At 41.5% G+C, this 26,637-nt stretch overlaps 1 protein-coding gene across 4 annotated transcripts; it reads right to left on the bottom strand.

Annotated features, from left to right (window-relative positions):
• Window positions 1-730: 730 nt before the first annotated feature.
• Window positions 731-25,273, bottom strand: LOC105009844. Of its 4 annotated transcripts, none has more exons than XM_034287594.1 (16): window positions 25,185-25,273; window positions 24,896-24,922; window positions 24,238-24,522; window positions 23,831-24,127; window positions 20,464-20,502; window positions 20,316-20,363; window positions 18,498-18,536; window positions 17,212-17,259; window positions 12,007-12,045; window positions 10,742-10,789; window positions 6,088-6,183; window positions 5,903-5,921; window positions 5,754-5,785; window positions 5,563-5,664; window positions 2,265-2,305; window positions 731-2,124 (listed from the first exon to the last, which is right to left on the bottom strand). In XM_034287594.1, exons 1-16 carry the CDS (start codon window positions 25,243-25,245, stop codon window positions 2,041-2,043), a joined length of 1,305 nt encoding a protein of 434 aa, XP_034143485.1. In that variant the 5' UTR covers window positions 25,246-25,273; the 3' UTR covers window positions 731-2,040. The 4 variants fall into 4 exon arrangements, 3 of the variants coding, with proteins under 3 accessions (XP_034143485.1, XP_034143487.1, XP_034143488.1); XM_034287596.1 differs by having other exon boundaries at window positions 2,038-2,124; window positions 2,265-2,324; XM_034287597.1 differs by lacking the exons at window positions 731-2,124; window positions 2,265-2,305 and having other exon boundaries at window positions 5,575-5,664; window positions 5,903-5,917.
• Between the last annotated feature and the right edge of the window lie 1,364 nt (window positions 25,274-26,637).

The raw sequence follows: 26,637 nt of genomic DNA, 5'->3' as shown, positions 1-26,637 counted from the left end.
GTTTACTACAAGCTAATAAATAAATGATTAGTAAAACATGACCTGCTGTTGCTCAATTCATACCTCATTGTTCTGTGCATTCTTACAGTTAAATGATGTCTAAACTAATATCCTCATAAAATAGGAAGTCCTGCACCCCGTGTCATGAAATAGTTCCGCATCCCCTGGGCATCAAGCAGCTTTACTTCTTATAATAATGATAGAAGAAACACCTATCAATATAATGATCAATGAAATAAGGCACACTTATAGCAATGAGATTCACGTTAAGAATTCCTTAACTAAAAGACCAAAAGAGTAGACTAAATGTGTGCATTGGAGGAATGACTCACAGAAAATGAGGATGACCAAAAACAAATGTCCAGCTGCCATATCTGGGATGAACAATGTCATTTTTCAGGAATCTTAATATTGACTTCACAGGATATCACTGAGAGGAATGTTTCAGTGGAGAGGTAGTGTACATGTAGATGTAGAGCTTGTTCACAAAAAACCACAAAGAACACAGTCTCACAGTGTGGGTTACACTTGTTAAGAATTGTGATGGTAATTCCAACGATCAGAACTCTTTAATAAGGAAGTACAGAGACGCACCATTTAACAGTTTATTTATTATTTGCAAATAAGAGAGACGCGTCAACCGCTTCCCAACATAATCGTCCGAGGAGTCTCTAACTCAATATAGCTCATACAACAGTATATAACACATACAAAAAGGGGTGTGGTAAATTATTGCCCATCTGTCATGTGTAACATTTACCCAAAGGGCGGGCTGTCCCCCCACCTTATCCTTAACTCCTAAGGAGAGGCAATGTCTGTATAATCAACAGAGACACTAAAGGGTTATACAGATTTACTGATTTATGAGTAACCATCTAATCCACTGGTGCTGATCAAGGATGCTGGTAAAGGATGTCCCCCTAGGACAGATGTCCCTCTCGGCATCTTTAACTAGTAACTCATTCATTCTCACATCCAAACAATGGGACTCAGTCCTTTAAACAGTAAGAATGCATCAGGTTTCATAATGTCCACAACAGAATATAAAAAGGATGACACATCTGTGTCATGTGTCTAGATATTTTCCTTTGCGTCCGCTTTGTATTAATGTACTGCTCTTAGCTTTAGTTCAATATTAAAAATCAATGTCTGATTTAATTGCATTTGTGAACAAAAACAAAAATATACTTGTGGTTAAGTATTGTGATCTAAAAAGTTAAAGACTTTCCTTTATATGTTGTGATTGATGTTAAATACCAGAAAAATTGAAGTAAGCTGATTAGAGCAAAAAATGAAAGGAAGAACAATGGAGACGAGTAATTAACATCATACTAATGGGAAGTGTCTAGTGTAGAGTGGTGCCTGTAAGGACTTGTTCCGATGAACCATGTTGTTTGCACTAGTTAAGAATTTCTTGACTATAAAATGTCAAGGGAAATTTCTCAAGAAAAGGAGTTGCAGTTCAATGCTTAATCTCTTTCTGGGAAAACGGACTCAAGATGTTTTGTTGATGACAAGGCAGTTCTATGGACTATGAAAGAATGAGATAAGTAAGTACTAACAAACCTCAATATTTGTAATGAAAAAGTATTATTGCTTTCTTACAGCAGAGAGCATTTCATACAAAGCAAAAAACTAATCTGAACTGTATATACTGTAGTTGTTTTAGAACAGAACTCTAAAACAAAAAATGGTCTCCCAGCATTTAATTAATTCTTGGACTTAAATTGTAGGAGATTGAGTTGCTGAATAAGTTCAAAATGAGAACTTACATTACTGACTGTTTTGAGTCTCAACCTCATGGAAAATGTTCCAGGTCTGTTGGACTGTTGTTGGATGTTTTTCCATCATCTTAAAAGTATTCTTTGGTCATCCACTAATTGTCTTCTTGGGTCTACTAAGTTGTTTGATAATGCTAAACTCACCAATGCTTTATTTGTTCTATATCTATATTTTTATCCCATTGTCATTGTTATATTTCAAATCCAAAGAGATTGAATAGAGAGCAAAAATAAAACATGCAACTGTACAGAAGACTATCTACAGAAAGCCAATGTTGTAGTATGTCTGGGCTGAGGCTGCTGTTCTGTCAGGGATTGAACAGTACACTTGGTCTGTGTCAAACTAGAGAAAGAAAAGAGTTTCATTACAGGCTTAAAGAAACAGTGCTGTAAAGCAGTAAGGGTGGCTTAGTTTCATAGGAAATGTATCTGAAAGTTATAAACATGAATCTGAAAGTTATAAAACAGTGATTCAGAGCTTACATTGTAATATTCAGAGGATTCTTCATTTTCTCCAACAGGACCTGTACCACACAAAAAGAGCTGTAATGAGAGGTTGTGTGTATGTCAGCGTGCATACATTTGAAACCAGAAAAGGAACTAGGCAAGCTTAGTTCAGCCGGCCCGCAATTAAAAGTGATAAATATTGTTGCCTGCACTGGGCTCAACCCTGGATCTCCCACATCAGATGCAGTGTCCCTAACAACCACATCACAGTGCAATGCGTTTGAGTCTTTAGTAGACACTTGAAAGTTTTCACTGAGTTTGCATTTCTAACCTTAATTGCCAAATCATTCCACAGTAGTAATTAGTAAGGATTCTAGCAGCCGAGTGCAGCACTAATTTAAGTTTATTTACTGATTTGTCAGGGTAACCGGAACGCATGGATTAGTTTTTCTGCATCAGTTTTTGATAAAAGGTTTCTGATTTTTGGCAATGTTTCAAAGATGAAAATAAGCAACTCTTTAGACATACACTCACCTAAAGGATTATTAGGAACACCATACTAATACTGTGTTTGACCCCCTTTTGCCTTCAGAACTGCCTTAATTCTATGTGGAATTGATTCCACAAGGTGCTGAAAGCATTCTTTAAAAATGTTGGCCCATATTGATAGGATAACAACTTGCAGTTGATTAAGATTTGTGGGATGCACATCCAGGGCACGAACCTCCCGTTCCACCACATCCCAAAGATGCTCTTTTGGGTTGAGATCTGGTGACTGTGGAGACCATTTCAGTAAAGTGAACTCATTGTCATGTTCAAGAAACCAATTTGAAATGATTCGAGCTTTGTGACATGATGCATTATCCTGCTGGAAGTAGCCATCAGAGGATGGGTACATGGTGGTCATAAAGGGATGGACATGGTCAGAAACAATGCTCAGGTAGGCCGTGGCATTTAAACGATGTCCAATTGGCACTAAGGGGCCAAAAGTTTGCCAAGAAAACATCCCCAACACCATTACACCACCACCACCAGCCTGCACAGTGATAACAAGGCATGATGGATCCATATTCTCATTCTGTTTACGCCAAATTCTGACTCTACCATCTGAATGTCTCAACAGAAACCGAGACTCATCAGACCAGGCAACATTCTTCCAGTCTTCAACTGTCCAATTTTGGTGAGCTCCTGCAAATTGCAGCCTCTTTTTCCTATTTGTAGTGGAGATGAGTGGTACCCGGTGGGGTCTTCTGCTGTTGTAGCCCATCCACCTCAAGGTTGTGCGTGTTGTGGCTTCACAAATGCTTTGCTGCATACCTCGGTTGTAACGAGTGGTTATTTCAGTCAAAGTTGCTCTTCCATCAGCTTGAATCAGTCGGCCCATTCTCCTCTGACCTCTAGCATCAACAAGGCATTTTCGCCCACAGGACTGCCGCATACTGGATGTTTTTCCCTTTTCACACCATTCTTTGTAAACTTTAGAAATGGTTGTGCATGAAAATCCCAGTAACTGAGCAGATTGTGAAATACTCAGACCGGCCCGTCTGGCACCAACAACCATGCCATGCTCAAAATTGCTTAAATCACCTTTCTTTCCCATTCTGACATTCAGTTTGGAGTTCAGGAGATTGTCTTGACCAGGACCACACCCCTAAATGCATTGAAGCAACTGCCATGTGATTGGTTGATTAGATAATTGCATTAATGAGAAATTGAACAGGTGTTCCTAATAATCCTTTAGGTGAGTGTAGGTGACGAGAACTGACCTTTTGTGAAGTGAAAAGCTGAGAGAATCGTGGAAATCCCTACTCTTCTACTACCCAAGGGGTTTTGATCTAGCCTATATTACCCCAAAAACAATGCACGGATGTGTACCTTGAAATAGTCACAATATAAACAGGCTTACTGTAACATAGCTACTGAAGGTTGTAGCCAGCAAGGATTTTGTCTATCCTGACCCAAAAAGGATTCAAGGTTGCATACTTCGAAAATCCACCAATTTTCACAATATTACCGTGAAGTTTTATTTTAGGCTTACTATAAAACAGCCACTGAAGGTTGTAACCAGCAAAGTTTTTGTCTATCCGGAACAAATCCTAATGCATAATTTGCTTTGACTGTGACGAGATTTAAACGCGGGACCTATTTGCTGCAAGTCTGTGCCTCTAACCACTACGCTGTTAACAATGCATAATCAGTCACTCACTCAGTCATTAAGAGACATTTGTTCTTCTTGGCTGGCTCTGTTTACACGGTCTGGCAAAAAATGTAATGGTATTAAAATGCCAGTTCTCACTTTGATAGTAGAAACAACATGTATGTATACTGAAACTCCTTTCTTACTCATATTGTCTGCCACATATTGTTTCTTGCGGCAGCAGCCCAAAAAAGTTAGGTACAGGTAGCTTAATCAGTCAGCCAACTACACAAGATAGATATACACCTCAACTGTGAGAAACAGAAAAAAAAACTGGAGATCGAAATGAGCTTGCCAGAAGTACGGCGGCGAAAAACAACAAAACAGTTTCTCTATGAGAAACGATCAGGTTGCTTCCGGATAATTCCTGTGGCCACTGCTCACACCCCACCTGACTGTCCCTGTCCTAGTCCACCTGGTTATGCTGCGGACTTGGATCTAGTTTAAGGTCTCTGATCAAAACCCACTTTGAAACACAAAAACATTGACGTGACTCAAAAGATGATTTACTCGTATAACCTTCAACCAGCACAGCTAGAAGAGGACTGGACACCCCTCAGGTTCTGGTTCTGCTATAGGTTTCTATCTAATGTTGGACCCTACTGGGGAGTTTTTTTTAGCTACTGTGCTTTAACTGTTGTTGCTTGCCCTTTAGGGTTTCAGGCTGGGTGTCTGTAAAAGCAGTATGGGACAACGGCTGATGTAAAAAGGGCTGTATAAAATACATGTTCAAACAATTTCAGTGCATTCATACCAGCTGAACACAAAGCAAAAATAACAGGATATAGTTTATAAGTCACTTATTATTTAGAGCTCTCTTCTCTTGATCTAACTCACTGCTCCTCAACAGGTTTGGTTTCAGGACCCAGAGTTTACAAGGTTGTCTAAGTCAAGACCACATTTTTTTTTAGAAGAAAAACAATACAACAATGACTGTAAATGTAGTATTGATATCAGACCCAGAAAAAAAAGTCCCACCATTTTCATAACAAAAAATAGGTCATTTAATGACTGCGTAGCCAAGGAAGATCCAGTGGTCTAAACTGCTGCCTCCAGTACACAAAGGTTTCCTGTCAATTAAATCCTAGAAATGCCTCAATGGATATATTTTAAAAAAGTCAACCAGATTGGACTCACCTGAGGGCATGAACGTGGTCAGCACCGTGGGGATGAGAGTATAAGGTCCCTTATCCCCTGAATGCACCATAGTTCCACTGCTTTCGGTTGTCATCACTAATTCTACAAAATAAATGCTAATTGATAAATTGTGTGTTTGTACGTGTATAGTAGTCGTAGTAATGTTGTTTAGAGTATTTATTGGTTCATACGTTGCTTATGTTTGTCCTGTTTGGCTTGAGGTCTGTGAGAAGAGAAAAAGGCATGAACAGGGTTTTGGTTATGAATGTCCTCAATGACAACAAGAAAACGTTGATTTAAAACTGCATAATAGAATATCCACAACAATGTGAATTCTTACCTCTGAGATTTGCTTCTATCTGTAAAAAAGTTTGGCTTAATGTATTATACTGAATATACCTTTGTCTCTAAAACAGAACCAAAGGGACTAGATGGAGTAATTCAAGTCTTAGACACTTACATTAATGAGAAACAAAAATGAGAAACACAAATGATGTAATAACATTCAGTATCAGAAGTACTCACGTGTCTTCTTATACAGACAGACAGCTGTTAATCCCACCACCAGGAACATGGCCAGTGAAATACCCACAACTATTGCTGCAAGCCATGATGGTTTCACTGTTTGGGGACATTGGTAAAGTTCATTATGCATTGATCACATAAAAATAAATCGTTAATGGAGAGTCAGTTAGGGGTTCTTCACACTGAAACTTTGGGGAACCACTAAGTTCTTCCAAGAAACATTAAAAAGGTTAAAAGAACCCCTTATTGGCATACATGTACAGTATAAATGTTTTGAGATGTTTTTCGGTCAAGCCCTTTTTGGAGCAAATCATTATAATTAAGAAATTATTAGTAAGTATTTTAACGATTACATTTTCCAAATAATTTTAAACTCCCCATCAACTTTGTGATTATGTTGGCTATCCTTACATTTTAAACCTAAATACACGGCTGAGCAATATGGAAGCAAAATTGCAGCGCAACACGCAAACGTTGTGGAATTTTGCTCCACGCTTAAGCTAATTTAAGCTTGCTTGCTCCTCTTTTTGCTCACAATGTTACGCTCAACAATTACAGAATTCGGGGAAACTGGCCTTAAGTCGCATTTGATTACTTTTCAGGACAGCCGTTTGTAAGTAGACAAGCAGATGTTGTCAACAAATCTGAGTTGTTGATGATGCCATGACCCTCTCTGAAGAAGAATCAGACAACGATGAAGAAATACCAGACAATGATGAGGCAGATACGCATCTACACAATCCTATGGATTGTCACCTTCTTCCTCATGCTGAGGATGGTCCTCCACCTCCAAGATGTCGTCCATAGAGAGACAAAGGTTGAGGAGAATGCAGCAGGCAGCAACTGCCTTGGCCACAAACAGGAGGCACTTCCAGAGCCCTCAGAAAGATTAATCTCCAGCAGGTTTTCAGCATGCCAAACATGCGCACCTTGTCTTGGCGTGGTGCCGGTGAACCCGGGCGTAATGGTGTAGAAATGTTATACAATTACATTATTTGGTAGTGTTATTTACTGTGTCATTTAAGTCCACTACCAATATATGTTTACATCATGTATAAGTCTAAGTCTTTGATCAGTGCTGAGTACTTTTATGTTTTTTTCTTTTAACCAATCGTTAGTTACCGGGAATGTAACTCTGGTTAAATGAGTAGAGTGGAGCTCCCTAGAGGGGGTTTAGCTCCTAGTGGTTTACCCCGCCGCGTCAGCGGCCATACTGAAAACTCATTATGCAAGATGCGACAGCCAATCAGGGCACGCCTGCCCCTATATAGGACCCGTGAGCCCAAAGAACTCCCCTCGAGTTTATTCAGCATAACTCATGGGATGGCAGGGCAACAGGTCTAGGGGGCTCCGCTCCACTCATATAACCGGAGTTACATTCCCGGTAACTAAAGTTATATGTCGTGGAGCTCCGCCCCCTAGAGGGGCTTTAGCTCCTAGTGGTTCACGGCTGAGCCAGCGAGCCAAGGATATACACCCTGCCAGACCAACCAGCACGGCTCGCAGGGTCCAGTAGAAACTGTCCCCTAAAACCCCAAGATGAAAACATCCCAGATAGCTGACGAGGTCAGAGAAGGGATGATCGAATGCATTAATGATGGAAATCCTCCCTCAGAGCAGGCCCATGAACACATAGGCCACCCCAGGGAGATGGGATGTTGAGCTCAAGTGAAACGTATCCATTCCACATAAGCACAACAAATAAATAAATAAAAATAAAAAACAATAATGCACCACACATCACGAGATGAGGAGCGTGGGGATTCAAAAAATTAAATGAAAATATGAAGAAAGCCCAGAGGAGAAGGTGAACCCGCACCCAGTGAATCAGCAGGCCGTGACAATACCCCTGAACCAAGCAGGCTACAGAATTCTGTACTGTTAGAGAAGAGATAGAATCAAGGCAAAGCACGAGACTCCCAAGCAAATTTCAGAGATCTCGGGCAGCTGCACCGAGAACCAAATGAACAAGGGATGAAGGAAACTCCAGTAAGTAGAAACGAACGCTGACGGCGATGACCACGGTGCCTCAAATGCGCAAATGTCATCCAACCTGGGGGGAACAAGTATGTGATACACTGCCGATTCTGCAGGTTTTCCTACTTAAAAAGCATGTAGAGGTCTGCCATTTTTATCATAGGTACTCTTCAACTGTGAGAAGTGGAATCTAAAACAAAAATCCAGAAAATCACATTGTATGATTTTTAAATAATTAATTTGCATTCTATTGCATGACATAAGTATTTGATCACCTACCAACCAGTAAGAATTACGGCTCTCTCAGACCTGTTAGTTTTTCTTTAAGAAGCCCTCCTGTTCTCCACTCCTTACCTGTATTTATTGAACCTGTTTGAACTCGTTACTTGTATGAAAGACACCTGTCCGCACACTCAATCAAACAGACTCCAACCTCTCCACAATGGCCAAGACCAGAGAGCTGTGTAAGGACATCAGGTATAAAATTGTAGACCTGCACAAAGCTGGGATGGGCTACAGGACAATAGGCAAGCAGCTTGGTGAGAAGGCAACAGCTGTTGGTGCAATTATTAGAAAATGGAAGAAGTTCAAGATGACGGTCAATCTCCCTCGGTCTGGGGCTCCATGCAAGAACTCACCTCGTGGGGCATCAATGATCATGAGGAAGGTGAGGGATCAGCCTAGAACTACACAACAGGACCTGGTCAATGACCTGAAGAGAGCTGGGACCACAGTCTCAAAGAAAACCATTAGTAACACACTACGCCGTCATGGAATAAAATCCTGCAGCGCACGCAATGTCCCCCTGCTCAAGCCAGCGCATGTCCAGGCCCATCTGAAGTTTGCCAATGACCATCTGGATGATCCAGAGGAGGAATGGGAGAAGGTTATGTGGTCTGATGAGACAAAAATTGAGTTTTTTGGTTTAAACTCCACTCGCCGTGTTTGGAGGAAGAAGAAGGATGAGTACAACCCTAAGAACACCATCTCAACCGTGAAGCATGGAGGTGGAAACGTCCTTCTTTGGGGATGCTTTTCTGCAAAGGGGACAGGACGACTGCACCGTATTGAGGGGAGGATGGATGGGGCCATGTATTGCGAGATCTTGGCCAACAACTTCCTTCCCTCAGTTAGAGCATTGAAGATGGATCATGGCTGGGTCTTCCAGCATGACAATTACCCGAAACACACAGCCAGGGCAACTAAGGAGTGGCTCCGTTAGAAGCATCTCAAGGTCCTGGAGTGGCCTAGCCAGTCTCCAGACCTGAACCCAATAGAAAATCTTTGGAGGGAACTGAAAGTCTGTATTGCCAAGCGACAGTCAAATATTTACATCATGCAATAAAATGCTAATTAATTACCTACAAATCACAATGTGATTTTCTGGATATTTATTTTTGATTCTGTCCCTCACAGTTGAAGAGTACCTCTGATAAAAATTACAGACTTCTACATGCTTTGTAAGTGGGAAATCTGCAAAATCGGCAGTGTATCAAATAGGCCCACTTGTTCTCCCCACTGTATATCTATAAATGTTTCACCTAAATGTAATATAATCAATACGTCGGTAATTACATTTCATCTTTTTACTGTCACAGGATCTGAAAAATGCATTTCAATATGGGCTTCAAAACACATTTTGTAATGTATTTTCTATAATACATTACAATTGTAATGAGAGGATTGTTGACGGTGAAATACAGTTAGACAAAACTGAAATATGTTTATACATTTTCAAATACATTTCAGAATAAAAGCTGAAATATATTTTGATAGCTTAAATGTATTTTGAATAAAGTTAAATGTATTTATACATTTTTAAATATATGTCAAAATAAAAGTTGAAATACATGTTAATACCTGAAATTTATTTTGAATTAAGGTGCATTTATTCGACATATAGTCATCATATATTCTACATACATTTTGTATTGCAAAAATATATTAATTTTCCATATGGGTGGTTAGCATACCTTCTATACTGTACCCTGTTGTAGCTTATATCAGAAAGCAGCATGTTGTTTATATTCTGCAGTTTGTTGTTGGTTATACTTACAACAGGTATTTCATTAACGCATTCTCAATGTTACTGAAGTCCACACATACCTGTGATATTGTAATTCTTTTTTTTTTTTTTTGATAGACTGTATAGGTTTTGAGATACTCAATTAGTAATTGTGACATTTTCTTTATCTTACAGTTTCACACAGATTCATTATAGACCTACAAAGCATTCTTGGTCTATGCCTGAAACCTACTGAATAATGGCAATCGATTTTGGAACTGGGACATTCACTCCCTGGCTTGCATGTCTTTAATGAATTGAGTTTGGCTTGTTGTCTAACTTCGTACAATTACACTAAAAACGTAGCGAGGACAGTATATACAGTGTACTTTTAAATAATTAAAAGGACAATGTAGTTGCTTTTCAGATTATTATTAGTACAGACTGCAGCCTATCAGCCTATTTGCATATGAGAAATCAAGTAAGCAAGTAATCAGCACAGCAAAAATCTATGAAAATCACCAAAATCAGTTTAACATGCGACTTCTTAGAGGGATGCCGCTTAATATTAAGTAGGTATAACAAATAATGCCTTTAAGTGACGCATTAGTAACTTGTCTGTAACAGGTAGAATGCAGGAGATTAAGCTTTACATAATAATAGATAATATACCTGATGTAGGATTCACTGCCTTGCTGGGAGTCAAAGGAGTGGTCAAACCTGTTTAGATTAAATGTAAATTTGTTTAATATCTTAGAGAACTCCAAAAACATCTAGACAGAAAGTGAAAGAATTTATGAAAATATATATTAGTTGCAACTGTGGTCAAATGATGTGAACTAAAGCTAGGTTGCAACTAAAGTCTACTGACAATTGGTCTTACTTGCATTATGGAGGTCAATATAGAACTAACAGTCAAATCTTCTAAGAAGCAATTAAAGTAAATGAACTATTGTGTTAATTAATACATCTCAGTTGCTAATAAGATGAAGTTCAGAATTTTGCTACTGTTAATATACTCTGTTGAAGGACATATTTCTGAAAGCTCATATTGACATTTGCATTGAGCAAGAGTGTGTGGAAATCTTTAGTCAGTCTTGCCTATTATATTTGAGTGATGACAGAGTATCTGTCTAGATCAGTTTTTCCCAATCCTGGTCCTGGGGACTCAACAGGATGCATGTTTGTGTTTTTGCCCTAGTACCCACACACTTGATTCCCATTAAAGCATTGATGATAGGTTGATTACATCACTCAAGTGTGTAAGCTGTAGGGCAACATTTGAATCAGATGTGTGAGTGCTAAGGCAAAACTAAAATGGCACTCCTTCTTTGTGTTCAGAAATGTGCAACTGCATGAAGGGACTATGTAGTATGTACTGAATTTAATGACATTTAATGTCATAACCTCTCTGAAGTTCTGAAGTACTCAATGTCAGTCTCAACTCAAAAAACACTAGGACAGGAAGAACTTGAGTAGGGACATGATTAGGGGTGAACAATGTACAGATGAAGACTAAACTAGACACAGGTGAAACCAATAAAATAACATAGAAACAGAACAGCTAGAAGATAAAGACATTAAACTTAAAAATGCAATAGCCGGCACGGCCCAGGCCATAACCAGCTGTTACAAAACCCCTCTATAGAAATGGCATCCTTAAGGGAAATCCATTAAAAGGTGCACGAAGATTCTTTCTGAATACTTTTAACAGCCTCCTTTCCAGAACCAGTTAATAACACCTCTTCTTTATCTAGTCACATGGTTAAGTCAGCCAGTCTATGGACTTTTTCTGGTACATATTTACTGCTGCATCTTGGGTTCCAAAACAACCAAAAACTCTTTAAGAAAATGTTACCTTTCCCAATATATCAATAAAGCATCATTACCAGAAAATATATAGATCAACATTTTCATAAAAGTAGTGGCCAACACACCTGATGTCATTGCTGTCGGGGTCAAAGAAGTGGTTGAACCTGGTGAGCAGAGAGCTTTAGATAATAAATGTGAATACAATTATTGTAATTGCAAACCAAATGTATCACTTACTGGTATCGCATCATCGCATCATCTTCCGCTTAATCCGGGGCCGGGTCGCGGGGGCAGCAGTCTAAGCAGGGATGCCCAGACTTCCCTCTCCCCAGACACTTCCTCCAGCTCTTCCGGGGGGACACCGAGGCGTTCCCAGGCCAGCCGGGAGACATAGTCCCTCCAGCGTGTCCTAGGTCTTCCCCGGGGTCTCTTCCCGGTGGGACGGGACCGGAACACCTTCCCAGGAAGGCGTTCCGGAGGCATCCGAAACAGATGCCCAAGCCACCTCGGCTGACCCCTCTCGATGTGGAGGAGCAGCGGCTCTACTCTGAGCTCCTCCCGGGTGACCGAGCTTCTCACCCTATCTCTAAGGGATCGCCCAGCCACCCTGCGGAGAAAGCTCATTTCGGCCGCCTGTATCCGGGATCTTGTCCTTTCGGTCATGACCCAAAGCTCATGACCATAGGTGAGAGTAGGAACGTAGATTGACCGGTAAATCGAGAGCTTCGCCTTGCGGCTCAGCTCTTTCTTCACCACGACAGACCGATACATCGACCGCATTACTGCAGAAGCTGCACCGATCCGTCTGTCAATCTCCCGTTCCATCCTTCCCTCACTCGTGAACAGGACCCCTAGATACTTAAACTCCTCCACTTGAGGCAGGCACTCTCCACCAACCTGAAGTGGGCAAGCCACCCTTTTCCGACTGAGGACCATGGCCTCGGATTTGGAGGTACTGATTTTCATCCCCACCGCTTCACACTCGGCTGCAAACCGTCCAAGTGCATGCTGAAGGTCCTGGCTTGAAGGGGCCAACACGACAACATCATCCGCAAAGAGCAGAGACGAAATCGTGTGGTCCCCAAACCTGACACCCTCCGGCCCCTGGCTGCGCCTAGAAATTCTGTCCATAAAAATTACGAACAGAACCGGTGACAAAGGGCAGCCCTGCCGGAGTCCAACATGCACAGGGAACAAGTCTGACTTACTGCCGGCAATGCGGACCAAGCTCCTGCTTCGGTCGTACAGGGACCTGACAGCCCTTAGCAAAGGACCCAGGACCCCATATTCCCGAAGCACCCTCCACAGGATGCCACGAGGGACACAGTCGAATGCCTTCTCCAAATCCACAAAACACATGTGGACTGGTTGGGCAAACTCCCATGAACCCTCCATCACCCTGTAGAGGGTATAGAGCTGGTCCAGTGTTCCGCGGCCTGGACGAAAACCACACTGTTCCTCCTGAATCCGAGGTTCTACTATCGGCCGTATTCTCCTCTCCAGAACCCTGGCATAGACTTTCCCGGGGAGGCTGAGAAGTGTGATCCCCCTATAGTTGGAACACACCCTCCGGTCCCCCTTCTTATAAAGAGGGACCACCACCCCGGTCTGCCATCCCAGAGGCACTGTCCCCGACTGCCACGCGATGTTGCACAGGCGTGTCAGCCAAGACAGCCCCACAACATCCAGAGACTTGAGGTACTCAGGGCGGATCTCATCCACCCCCGGTGCCTTGCCACCGAGGAGTTTCTTAACCACCTCGGTGACTTCAGCCCGGGTGATGGACGAGTCCACCTCTGAGCCCTCATCCTCTGCTTCCTCAATGGAAGACGTGACGGCGGGATTGAGGAGATCCTCGAAGTATTCCTTCCACCGCCCGACGACATCCTCAGTTGAGGTCAACAGCTGCCCACCTCTACTGTAAACAGCGTTGGTAGGGCACTGTTTCCCTCTCCTGAGGCGCCGGATGGTTTGCCAGAATCTCTTCGAGGCCAGCCGATAGTCCTTCTCCATGGCCTCACCGAACTCCTCCCAGGCCCGAGTTTTTGCCTCCACAACCACCCGGGCTGCAGCCCGCTTGGCCTGTCGGTACCCGTCAGCTGCGTCAGGAGTCCCACAAGCCAACCAGGCCTGATAGGACTCCTTCTTCAGCTTGACGGCATCCCTTACTTCCGGTGTCCACCACCGGGTTCGGGGATTGCCGCCTCGACAGGCACCGGAGACCTTACGGCCACAGCTCCGAGCGGCCGCTTCGACAATGGCGGTGGAGAACATGGTCCACTCGGACTCAATATCTCCAACCTCCCTCGGGATCCAGTCGAAGCTCTGCCGGAGGTGGGAGTTAAAGATCTCTCTGACAGGAGACTCGGCCAGACGTTCCCAGCAGACCCTTACAGTACGCTTGGGCCTGCCGAGTCTGTCCAGCTTTCTCCCCCGCCATCGGATCCAACTCACCACCAGGTGGTGATCAGTTGACAGCTCCGCCCCTCTCTTCACCCGAGTGTCCAAGACATACGGCCGCAGGTCAGATGAGACGACAACAAAGTCGATCATCGACCTGCGGCCTAGGGTGTCCTGGTGCCACGTGCACTGATGGACACCCTTATGCTTGAACATGGTGTTCGTTATGGACAAACTGTGACTAGCACAGAAGTCCAATAACTGAACACCACTCGGGTTCAGATCAGGGGGGCCGTTCCTCCCAATCACGCCCCTCCAGGTGTCACTGTCGTTGCCCACGTGGGCGTTGAAGTCCCCCAGTAGAACAATAGAGTCCCCAGTCGGAGCACTTTCCAGCACCCCTCCCAGAGACTCCAAGAAGGTCGGGTACTCTGCACTGCCGTTCGGCCCGTAGGCACAAACAACAGTGAGAGACCTATCCCCGACCCGTAGGCGCAGGGAAACGACCCTCTCGTTCACCGGGGTAAACTCCAACACATGGCGGCAGAGCTGGGGAGCTATAAGCAAACCCACACCAGCCCGCCGCCTCTCACCATGGGCAACTCCAGAGTGGTGAAGAGTCCATCCTCTCTCAAGGAGTGTGGTTCCAGAGCCCAAGCCGTGCGTAGAGGTGATCCCGACTACCTCTAATCGGAACCTCTCAACCTCACGCACTAGCTCAGGCTCCTTCCCCGCCAGCGAGGTGACATTCCACGTCCCTAGAGCTAGTTTCCGTGTCCAGAGATCGGGTTGTCTAGGCCCCTGCCTTCGACTGCCGCCCGATCCTCTTCGCACCGGCCCCTTATGGTCCCTCCTGTGGGTGGTGAGCCCACGGGAGGGCGGCCCCACGTCGCCCGTTCGGGCTGAGCCCGGCCGGGCCCCATGGGGGAAGGCCCGGCCACCAGGCGCTCGCATACGAGCCCCAACCCCGGGCCTGGCTCCAGGGTGGGGCCCCGGCTGCGCCATACCGGGCGACGTCACGGTACTCAATATTTTTTTCATCATTAAGGGGGGTTTGAACCGCTCTTAGTCTGACCCGTCGCCTAAGACCTGTTTGCCTTGGGAGACCCTACCAGGGGCATATAGCCCCAGACAACATAGCTCCTAGGGTCACTCGGGTACTCAAACCCCTCCACCACGTTAAGGTGGCAGTTCAAGGAGAGGCACTTACTGGTAGTTGGTCACAATTGGGTTTTGAGGACCAAAGTAATACTAGATATGGACTAGAGGTGGAAACACCATTCTTTGGGGATGCAAAGGGGACAGGACGACTGCACCGTATTGAGGGGAGGATGGATGGGGCCATGTATTGCGAGATCTTGGCCAACAACTTCCTTCCCTCAGTAAGAGCATTGAAGATGGATCGTGGCTGGGTCTTCCAGCATGACAATGACCCGAAACACACAGCCAGGGCAACTAAGGAGTGGCTCCGTAAGAAGCATCTCAAGGTCCTGGAGTGGCCTAGCCAGACTCCAGACCTGAACCCAATAGAATATCTTTGGAAGGAACTGAAAGTCTGTATTGCCAAGCGACAGTCAAATACTTATATCATGCAATAAAATGCTAATTAATTACCTACAAATCACAATGTGATTTTCTGGATATTTATTTTAGATTCTGTCCCTCACAGTTGAAGAGTACCTCTGATAAAAATTACAGACTTCTACATGCTTTGTAAGTGGGAAATCTGCAAAATCGGCAGTGTATCAAATAGGCCCACTTGTTCTCCCCACTGTATATCTATAAATGTTTCACCTAAATGTAATATAATCAATACGTCGGTAATTACATTTCATCTTTTTACTGTCACAGGATCTGAAAAATGCATTTCAATATGGGCTTCAAAACACATTTTGTAATGTATTTTCTATAATACATTACAATTGTAATGAGAGGATTGTTGACGGTGAAATACAGTTAGACAAAACTGAAATATGTTTATACATTTTCAAATACATTTCAGAATAAAAGCTGAAATATATTTTGATAGCTTAAATGTATTTTGAATAAAGTTAAATGTATTTATACATTTTTAAATATATGTCAAAATAAAAGTTGAAATACATGTTAATACCTGAAATTTATTTTGAATTAAGGTGCATTTATTCGACATATAGTCATCATATATTCTACATACATTTTGTATTGCAAAAATATATTAATTTTCCATATGGGTGGTTAGCATACCTTCTATACTGTACCCTGTTGTAGCTTATATCAGAAAGCAGCATGTTGTTTATATTCTGCAGTTTGTTGTTGGTTATACTTACAACAGGTATTTCATTAACGCATTCTCAATGTTACTGAAGTCCACACATACCTGTGATATTGTAATTCTTTTTTTTTTTTTTTGATAGACTGTATAGGTTTTGAGATACTCAATTAGTAATTGTGACATTTTCTTTATCTTACAGTTTCACACAGATTCATTATAGACCTACAAAGTATTCTTGGTCTATCCCTGAAACCTACTGAATAATGGCAATCGATTTTGGAACTGGGACATTCACTCCCTGGCTTGCATGTCTTTAATGAATTGAGTTTGGCTTGTTGTCTAACTTCGTACAATTACACTAAAAACGTAGCGAGGACAGTATATACAGTGTACTTTTAAATAATTAAAAGGACAATGTAGTTGCTTTTCAGATTATTATTAGTACAGACCGCAGCCTATCAGCCTATTTGCATATGAGAAATCAAGTAAGCAAGTAATCAGCACATCAAAAATCTATGAAAATCACCAAAATCAGTTTAACATGCGACTTCTTAGAGGGATGCCGCTTAATATTAAGTAGGTATAACAAATAATGCCTTTAAGTGACGCATTAGTAACTTGTCTGTAACAGGTAGAATGCAGGAGATTAAGCTTTACATAATAATAGATAATATACCTGATGTAGGATTCACTGCCTTGCTGGGAGTCAAAGGAGTGGTCAAACCTGTTTAGATTAAATGTACATTTGTTTAATATCTTAGAGAACTCCAAAAACATCTAGACAGAAAGTGAAAGAAGTTATGAAAATATGTATTAGTTGCAACTGTGGTTAAATGATGTGAACTAAAGCTAGGTTGCAACTAAAGTCTACTGACAATTGGTCTTACTTGCATTATGGAGGTCAATATAGAACTAACAGTCAAATCTGCTAAGAAGCAATTAAAGTAAATTAACTATTGTGTTAATTAATACATCTCAGTTGCTAATAAGATGAAGTTCAGAATTTTGCTACTGTTAATATACTCTGTTGAAAGACATATTTCTGAAAGCTCATATTGACATTTGCATTGAGCAAGAGTGTGTGGAAATCTTTAGTCAGTCTTGCCTATTATATTTGAGTGATGACAGAGTATCTGTCTAGATCAGTGTTTCCCAATCCTGGTCCTGGGGACTCAACAGGATGCATGTTTGTGTTTTTGCCCTAGCACCCACACACTTGATTCCCATTAAAGCATTGATGATAGGTTGATTACATCACTCAAGTGTGTAAGCTGTAGGGCAACATTTGAATCAGATGTGTGAGTGCTAAGGCAAAACTAAAACGTGCACCCCTTCTTTGTGTTCAGAAATGTGCAACTGCATGAAGGGACTATGTAGTATGTACTGAATTTAATGACATTTAATGTCATAACCTCTCTGAAGTTCTGAAGTACTCAATGTCAGTCTCAACTCAAAAAACACTAGGACAGGAAGAACTTGAGTAGAGACATGATTAGGGGTGAACAAGGTACAGATGAAGACTAAACTAGACACAGGTGAAACCAATAAAATAACATAGAAAAGGGAACAGCTAGAAGATAAAGACATTAAACTTAAAAATGCAATAGCCGGCATGGCCCAGGCCATAACCAGCTGTTACAAAACCCCTCTAAACCGCAAAAGCAAATAACATAGAAATGGCATACTTAAGGGAAATCCATTAAAAGGTGCACGAAGATTCTTTCTGAATACTTTTAACAGCCTCCTTTCCAGAACCAGTTAATAACACCTCTTCTTTATCTAGTCACATGGTTAAGTCAGCCAGTCTAGGGACTTTTCTGGTACATATTTACTGCTGCATCTTGGGTTCCAAAACAACCAAAAACTCTTTAAGAAAATGTTACCTTTCCCAATATATCAATAAAGCATCATTACCCGAAAATATATAGATCAACATTTTCATAAAAGTAGTGGCCAACACACCTGATGTCATTGCTGTCGGGGTCAAAGAAGTGGTTGAACCTGGTGAGCAGAGAGTTTTACATAATAAATGTCAATACAATTACTGTAATTGCAAACCAAATGTATTACTTACTGGTAGTTGGTCACAATTGGGTTTTGAGGACCAAAGTAATATTAGATATGGACTAGAGGTGGAAACACCATTCTTTGGGGATGCAAAGGGGACAGGACGACTGCACCGTATTGAAGAGATGGGGCTGTGTATTGCGAGATCTTGGCCAACAACTTCCTTCCCTCAGTAAGAGCATTGAAGATGGGTCGTGGCTGGGTCTTCCAGCATGACAATGACCCGAAACACAGCCAGAGCAACTAAGGAGTGGCTCCGTAAGAAGCATCTCAAGGTCCTGGAGTGGCCTCCAGACCTGAACCCAATAGAATATCTTTGGAAGGAACTGAAAGTCTGTATTGCCAAGCGACAGTCAAATACTTATATCATGCAATAAAATGCTAATTAATTACCTACAAATCACAATGTGATTTTCTGGATATTTATTTTTGATTCTGTCACTCACAGTTGAAGAGTACCTCTGATAGAAATTACAGACTTCTACATGCTTTGTAAGTGGGAAATCTGCAAAATCGGCAGTGTATCAAATAGGCCCACTTGTTCTCCCCACTGTATATCTATAAAATGTGTTTCACCTAAATGTAATATAATCAATACGTCGGTAATTACATTTCATCTTTTTACTTTCACAGGATCTGAAAAATGCATTTCAATAAGGGCTTCAAAACACATTTTGTAATGTATTTTCTATAATACATTACAATTGTAATGAGAGCATTGTTGACGGTTACATTTAGTTGGACAAAACAGAAATATACTTATATATTTTCAAAAACATTTCAGAATAAAAGCTGAAATATATTTTGATAGCTTAAATGTATTTTGAATAAAGTTAAATGTATTTATACATTTTTAAATATATTTCAGAATAAAAGTTGAAATACATGTTGATACCTGAAATGTATTTTGAATTAAGTTACATTTATTCGACATATATAAATTATATATTCTACATACATTTTGTATTGCAAAAATATATTAATTTTCCATATGGGTGGTTAGCATACCTTCTATACTGTACCCTGTTGTAGCTTATATCAGAAAGCAGCATGTTGTTTATATGCTGCAGTTTGTTGTTGGTTATACTTACAACAGGTATTTCATTGACGCTTTCTCAATGTTACTGAAGTCCACGCATACCTGTGATATTGTAATTCAGCTATTTTTTTTTAGATAGACTGTATAGGTTTTGAGATACTCAATTAGTAATTGTGACATTTTCTTTATCTTACAGTTTCACATAGATTCATTATAGACCTACAAAGCATTCTTGGTCTATGCCTGAAACCTACTGAATAATGGCAATCGATTTTGGAACTGGGACATTCACTCCCTGGCTTGCATGTCTTTAATGAATTGAGTTTGGCTTGTTGTCTAACTTCGTACAATTACACTAAAAACGTAGCGAGGACAGTATATACAGTGTACTTTTAAATAATTAAAAGGACAAATGTAGGTACTTTTCAGATTATTATTAGTACAGACTGCAGCCTATCAGCCTATTTGCACATCAGAAATCAAGTAGGCAAGTAATCAGCACAGCAAAAATCTATGACAATCACCAAAATCAGTTTAACATGTGACTTCTTAGAGGGATGCCGCTTAATATTAAGTAGGTATAACAAATAATGCCTTTAAGTGACGCATTAGTAACTTGTCTGTAACAGGTAGAATGCAGGAGATTAAGCTTTACATAATAATAGATAATATACCTGATGTAGGATTCACTGCCTTGCTGGGAGTCAAAGGAGTGGTCAAACCTGTTTAGATTAAATGTACATTTGTTTAATATCTTAGAGAACTCCAAAAACATCTAGACAGAAAGTGAAAGAATTTTCATAAAAGTAGTGGCCAACACACCTGATGATGTTGCCATGGAGGTCAAAGAAGTGGTTGAACCTGGTGAGCAGAGAGCTTTAGATAATAAATGTGAATACAATTATTGTAATTCCAAACCAAATGTATTACTTACTGGTAGTTGGTCACAATTGTAATTATTATTATTGTCTAACCAGAAGTGCAAATAGAGGAGGGCAGAAAATGTGCCAGTATAAACAAATATTAAGTATACAGTTATACTCATAAGTTTGCATATCCTGGCAGAAATGGTGAAATTTTGGCATTGATTTAGAAAATATGACTGATCATGCAAAAAAAAGTATTTTATTTAAGGATAAAATGGATGCAGGTTTTAGACTTCCTGTAGTTCACAATGAGTTCCTTGGTTTTCTTAGCGTTGAGGGCCAGATTGTTTTCAACGCTCCATGCTGTCAGGCGTATGGACTCTTCCCTGTAGACTGACTCGTCTCAGTAATCCGGCCTACCACCTTGTCTGCGAACTTGATGATGGTGTTGGAACTGTGTACAGGAACACAGTTGTGGGTGAAGAGGGAGTACAGGAAGGGGCTCAGCACACAGCCTTGTGGAACACCAGTGTTCAGTATCAGGGTGGTGGAGGTTAAATTGTTTAACCTGACCGTTGATTAGGAAGTCCAGAGTCCAGTTGCAGAGAGAGGGGCTGATCCCCAGGTCATGGAGTTTGTTGACCGGCCTTATAGGGGATGACAGTGTTGAAAGCAACTGGTCAGAAGTCATGCTAGACACGTTTGACTGTTTCAGCCCTGGCACAATGGTTGTGGTCTTGAAGCACGTTGGGAAACCGCCTGGGCCAGTGACATCTTTTAAGTATCCGCAATTTTGTGGGAAAAGTGCCGATTTACAGCTCAGATGGACAGTCAACCATGCTGCCGCCTTTCCTGGCGTCCATACCGGCCTATCTACGGCGTCAGCCCGGCCTTCGGCTCCGCAATAATCGCCGCAGGAGACGCGGAAAGAGAGGCGGAGTTCGTGTAAGGCTCAGAGCTTACCTGGCATCACCCTACACACGTGATCCGGGCCATCCGTGTGTCGGGTTTTCCGCGGAGTTCATCGGCTGCAATCCACGGCGTTCTCTGGTACACAGTTACCGATGGCTACGGATGCCCATTTCCCAGCCGTTGGAGCAGGAAGCGCTCCAGGCGAGGCTGCGTACAAGGGGATCTCCGCCCACTCGGTCATGATTCCCAACAGACCGAGTGGCGCTTAATTCGCATGGCGCTGATCAACACCAGATCACTCACAAACAAGAATTTCATCCTCAATTACTTTTTTTAGACCAATGCTCTCGATTTTCTTCTGTTGCCGGAAACCTGGCTGAAACCAGGTGATGACAGCGCCTTCTCGGAGCTCCTCCCCCCCAGCTGTTCTTTCCTCAACTCTCCGCGAGTATCAGGTCGAGGCGGTGGGCTGGCCACGCTTTTCAAGGATGAGTACAGATGCAGATCGTTACCTGCACTCTGTTATAATAGTTTTGAACTTCAGTTGTTTGTGCCTTATCTGGATTCTACTGTGTTGTGTGCAGTTATTTATCGCCCACCAAAAGTCAACAAAGATTTTATTTGTGAGTTTTCTGAGTTTTTAGCTGATGTTTGTGGTGACTTCAATATTCATGTGTGTTGCCCCTCAAACCCACTTGCTAATGATTTTAAAACACTTTTAATCTCCTTTGGTCTTAATCAATGTGTGGAAGGGCCAACACATCATCTTGGACACACCCTGGACCTCGTTATTTCTTATGGGCTTTCAGTTTCACTAAGTGAAATAAAAGACACTGGTATCTCGGACCATTTCCCCATCAGGTTTGAGATCAGTGTACCACCACCTGCTATTAAGCCTGTTTTCTCAGCTTCTAAGCGCCGCTGCATTACCTCCTCTTCTGCTTGAGATTTTGCTTCGGCATTCGGGGGCTCACAATTCTGTGTCACGAATGGTCTGGTATCTCCCTTATATCCAGATAACATTCTCTCTGTGTTCCACTCCACGTTCACTGAAATTTTAGACTCTATTGCCCCTGTTAGGACTAAATCTATTAAACCTAAGGCGGACCCTTGGTTAAATGACTCCACAAGAGCCCTTAGGCAACACTGCAGACAAGCTGAACGAAGGTGGAAGAAGGACAATTTGCAAGTATCACTGGGTTTATTAAGAGACAGTCTAACAGCATACCAGAAGGCTGTGAAGGTGGTGAAGATGCAACATCATTCTCCTGTCATAGCTAGTAGTTGCCATGAACCTAGAGTGTTATTTAATACTATTAACTCTGTTGTGAATCCATGCACCTCTGATCCGACAGAGGTTTCAACTAGCACCTGTGAGAAGTTTATCTTTTTTTTATTGACAAAGTAGCACCTGTCAGGCAATACGCCAGTGTTAATTTTAATGTGTTTATACCTGCTGCTCCTATGCATTGTGCTGTGTTTGAGGAATTTCAGCCACTTCTCTGACATTGCTATCTGAGATAGTGCAACACATGAAACCTACCCACTGTCCTTTAGACATTGTTCCCGCCAGGATATTGAAGGAGGTTTTTAATGACACCATTGGGCCGAGTCTATTCACTTTTTTAAATTCTTGTCTTAGTTTAGGTCCTGTCCCAGCTGCCTTTAAACATGCTGTGTTTAGAATGGCTTTTAATACGCAGTAGTGGTGTGACAATTTCCTCTTCCTGTTTCTATGTAACCTTTTAGGATTTTACTGTTTTCTACGTTTAAATTCTTCTTATTGCAATATATGTTGTTTTATTCTTGGTTCCTGATGTGAAGCACTTTGGATACCTCCTGGTTGTTGTAAAGCGCTATACAAATACATTTTGATTGATTGATTGATTGATTGATGTTGAAAATATCGGTAAAGACCTCGGCCAGACGCCATCAGACGTACATATGACTTTTATTTATCAAATGCACCGACTAACATAGAGTTGTCCTGAAACATAGAATTCTTGTGACATGGCACATGGCATCTACGCATTAAGAATTACAAATATACATAACTATGTAAACTAGCAGCATTTTTAAAGAGTGTAGACTGGGGAATATGAGAGTATTGGGGATTATTGAATATTATAAATATAATACAAGTGTTATGTGCCTATGAATGGTACATAGAAATATTCTAATGTAAAGTGAAAGTACATAGAAAGACAACAGAACAATTGGAATGTTCATGGGATCAATATGATCCTAGATCAGTGTTGCTGGTTGACAAGCCTTGTGGCCTGAGGAAAAAAACTGTTTATGTTTTGTGCCTCCTCATCATGACCTTATGGGATTCATTACTCGGTGGTGGCAGATAGAAAGCTGGTATCGTTAAAATCCTCAATTATAAGTATACAAAACAACCTACTCACCCTGGACTGTGACAATGACTGGTTTACTGGAAGGAGATGGGTAATATCTTTCTACAACGTAGAAACACTGCACCTGGAGCACAGCTGACGATTTTTGGCCTGCCCAAGAAAGCAGCTGAGTTCCTGTGACCGTCTGTTCACAGGATCGTTCTGGTAGATGAAGTTTCGTGTCTTCATAGAAACCACACTGACATTCAGAGAGAGATTGAGGAGTCACACAGCTCAGCTGAACTGAGTCTCCCTCTCTGATAACTGTGGGAATCACTATCAGATTGGGCTGAGGGAGGTTTCGTTGATCTGTAATTATATAAGAATCATTATTTGGTGCCAACATGAGATGTTTTTAAATAAACTCATAACAGTGATCAAATCAGATCACTGTATTCATTTCTATAATTACATCTTACCCAGAATCCTCAATGAGACAGGGTCACTGTGTGTTGATGAATAGTTTGTCTCCACCATGTAGAAACATAGAATTTTGACCTCAACAGGTGAACTTTGACCTGCCCAGTGAAGCAGCTGATATCCTGTTAGTGTGCTCTGACATGGTGAAGGATGTGAGATCTGTTTCCCCTCTATGATGAAGTGACACTGAGACTCAGATACAGATGGAGTCTCACAGATCAGCTGAATAGATTCTCTCTCTCTGATGACTGCATGATTCAGAGTCAGACTGGGCTTAGGACGATCTGTGACATCAGAAGAATAGACTGTTTCTGTTTTGAAAGTTGCATTTTAAAACCAGAAATGCATATTCGCAGCAGGTTCAGGAAAAATATATGACTTATCATACAGGTCACTCAACCGAAGAAAAAAGCAATAGTTCAAGCACTGGGCCAGACTGACCTTGCAGATCCCCAAACAGAGTTGCTAAAGCAACAGACAAGGTGGCCCTGTCTGACATCTAAAATCCTCTTTAAATTTAGCATCTAATTAAGAAATAATTTACTGTGGATAAACATGTCATAAAATGAAGGTAGCGTTATTTAGTAAAACCAGAGTTAACGAAATGGCTCAATTGGAAAACTATTGGGTTTATGACTATTGAGTCATCATACTAACCTTGGGCTTTGACATATTGGAAGGTATCTAAAAAATAATAATAAAATGTAATTATTATACATAAGAACATCTATTCAAACACAAATGCAGAATAACTTGTAATGAATGGATGTCAAGCAGTTTTCATTCTCCTCTGAGTAAAATAATGACAGAAAAACACGACAATATGATGATCACTGAAATAAAAAACACTCATTATGGTCTTCAGATTCACAAGTTAAGAATTCCTTAAAACAAACACTAAAATAGTGAACAGTGAACATTAATATGTATAGGAGGAAAGACTCACAGAAAATGAGGAAGACCAAAAACATATGTCCAGCTGCCATATCTGGGATGAACAATGTCATTTTTCAGAGAGTCTCACTGTTAGTCTGCTTTCACAGGATATGACCACTGAAAGGATTTTTTTAGTAGACGTAGTGCTTTTAGGTGCTCAATTTGTTTACAGGAAAACCACAGAGACAAGTTTCACAGGGTATGCTTGGGCTAATGGTGTGCATAGAACACGGTTCATTAACCCTTTATCAATCGTGTTTTACATTTTTATCATTATATGGCTTTGGTATAAAATCAAAAAAACGAATTCCATCATGTTAATGAGGTCAAATGAGGCTAATTCCCCCGTGTTAATGAATTAGGTCCACTGAGGCTAATTCCCCATTTTAACTACAACAGTCACAAGTAGTGATGGCATTTCAAGGCTTCATTACCTTTCTTTGAGCAGCAGGATATTATGCTAGCAGCGCTAACTCACATTTTCTTTTTCAAAATAAAAGCCATCATTGATAAATAAGAGGCAATATAGTTAACAATCTAGTCTGTCAATCTAATCTGTCATTTTATGTTTAATGTTCAAATGTTGTTCTATAGATTATTAACTATATGGCCTTTTATTGTGATAAAGAAAATCTGAGTGCTGCTGAAGTAACAGCATTTTGAACCTTTTAAGATGAATTCCAAATGAATTATTGTAACAAATTAATTTTATATATAATGTGAGTATTACAATTACAGTACAATCAATTAATCAATCAAATGTATTTACAAAGCCCTTTTCACAACAGCAGTTGTCACAAAGTGCTTTACAGAGACAACCTGGCCTTAAACCCCAAGGAGCAAACAACAGTAGTGTTGAATTTCAGTGGCTATGTAAAACTCCCTAAGAAGGTCGAATTTTAGGAAGAAACCTAGAGAGGACCCAGGCTCAGAGGGGTGACCAGTCCTCTTCTGGCTGTGCCGGGTGAGATATTAAGAGTCCAATTGGAATAATAAATACATTTCTCTGAGCTAAATCCAGAGGCTATTTGATTTTAGACTAGGTCAGAAGTATGACCAGGTGGACAAGGACAGGGACAGCAACGGGCCCCCCAAACCAGGTAATCCGCAGGTGTGGACCAGGACCTCATCTCCTCCTAAAATTTAAAACAGGAGGAGACTGAGAAAAGTTAGTAGTGCATTCCTCATATCCCCCAGCACAATAATATAGCAGCGTAACACCTTGGAACTGAGACAGGGGGGTCCGGTGACACTGTGGCCCTACCCGGGGGAAGCCCCGGACAGGGCCCAACAGGCAGGAAATCAATCCACCCACATTGCCAGGCATCAACCAAAGGGACACCCACCAACGGCAACCCCCCTGAATGAGGGCTGAGTATTGCTAACAGCGTACAGCCCAATTGCACAAGTGCACAACAGAGAGTCAACAACAAGCCAGTGACTCTTCCCCCGAAAGGCATTGG

The sequence above is a fragment of the Esox lucius genome, chromosome 17, assembly GCF_011004845.1.
Source record: "Esox lucius isolate fEsoLuc1 chromosome 17, fEsoLuc1.pri, whole genome shotgun sequence".
Lineage (NCBI taxonomy): Eukaryota > Metazoa > Chordata > Actinopteri > Esociformes > Esocidae > Esox > Esox lucius.
The sequence above is the reverse complement of the archived record's forward strand: the minus strand, read 5'-3'. Positions and strand labels throughout refer to the sequence as shown.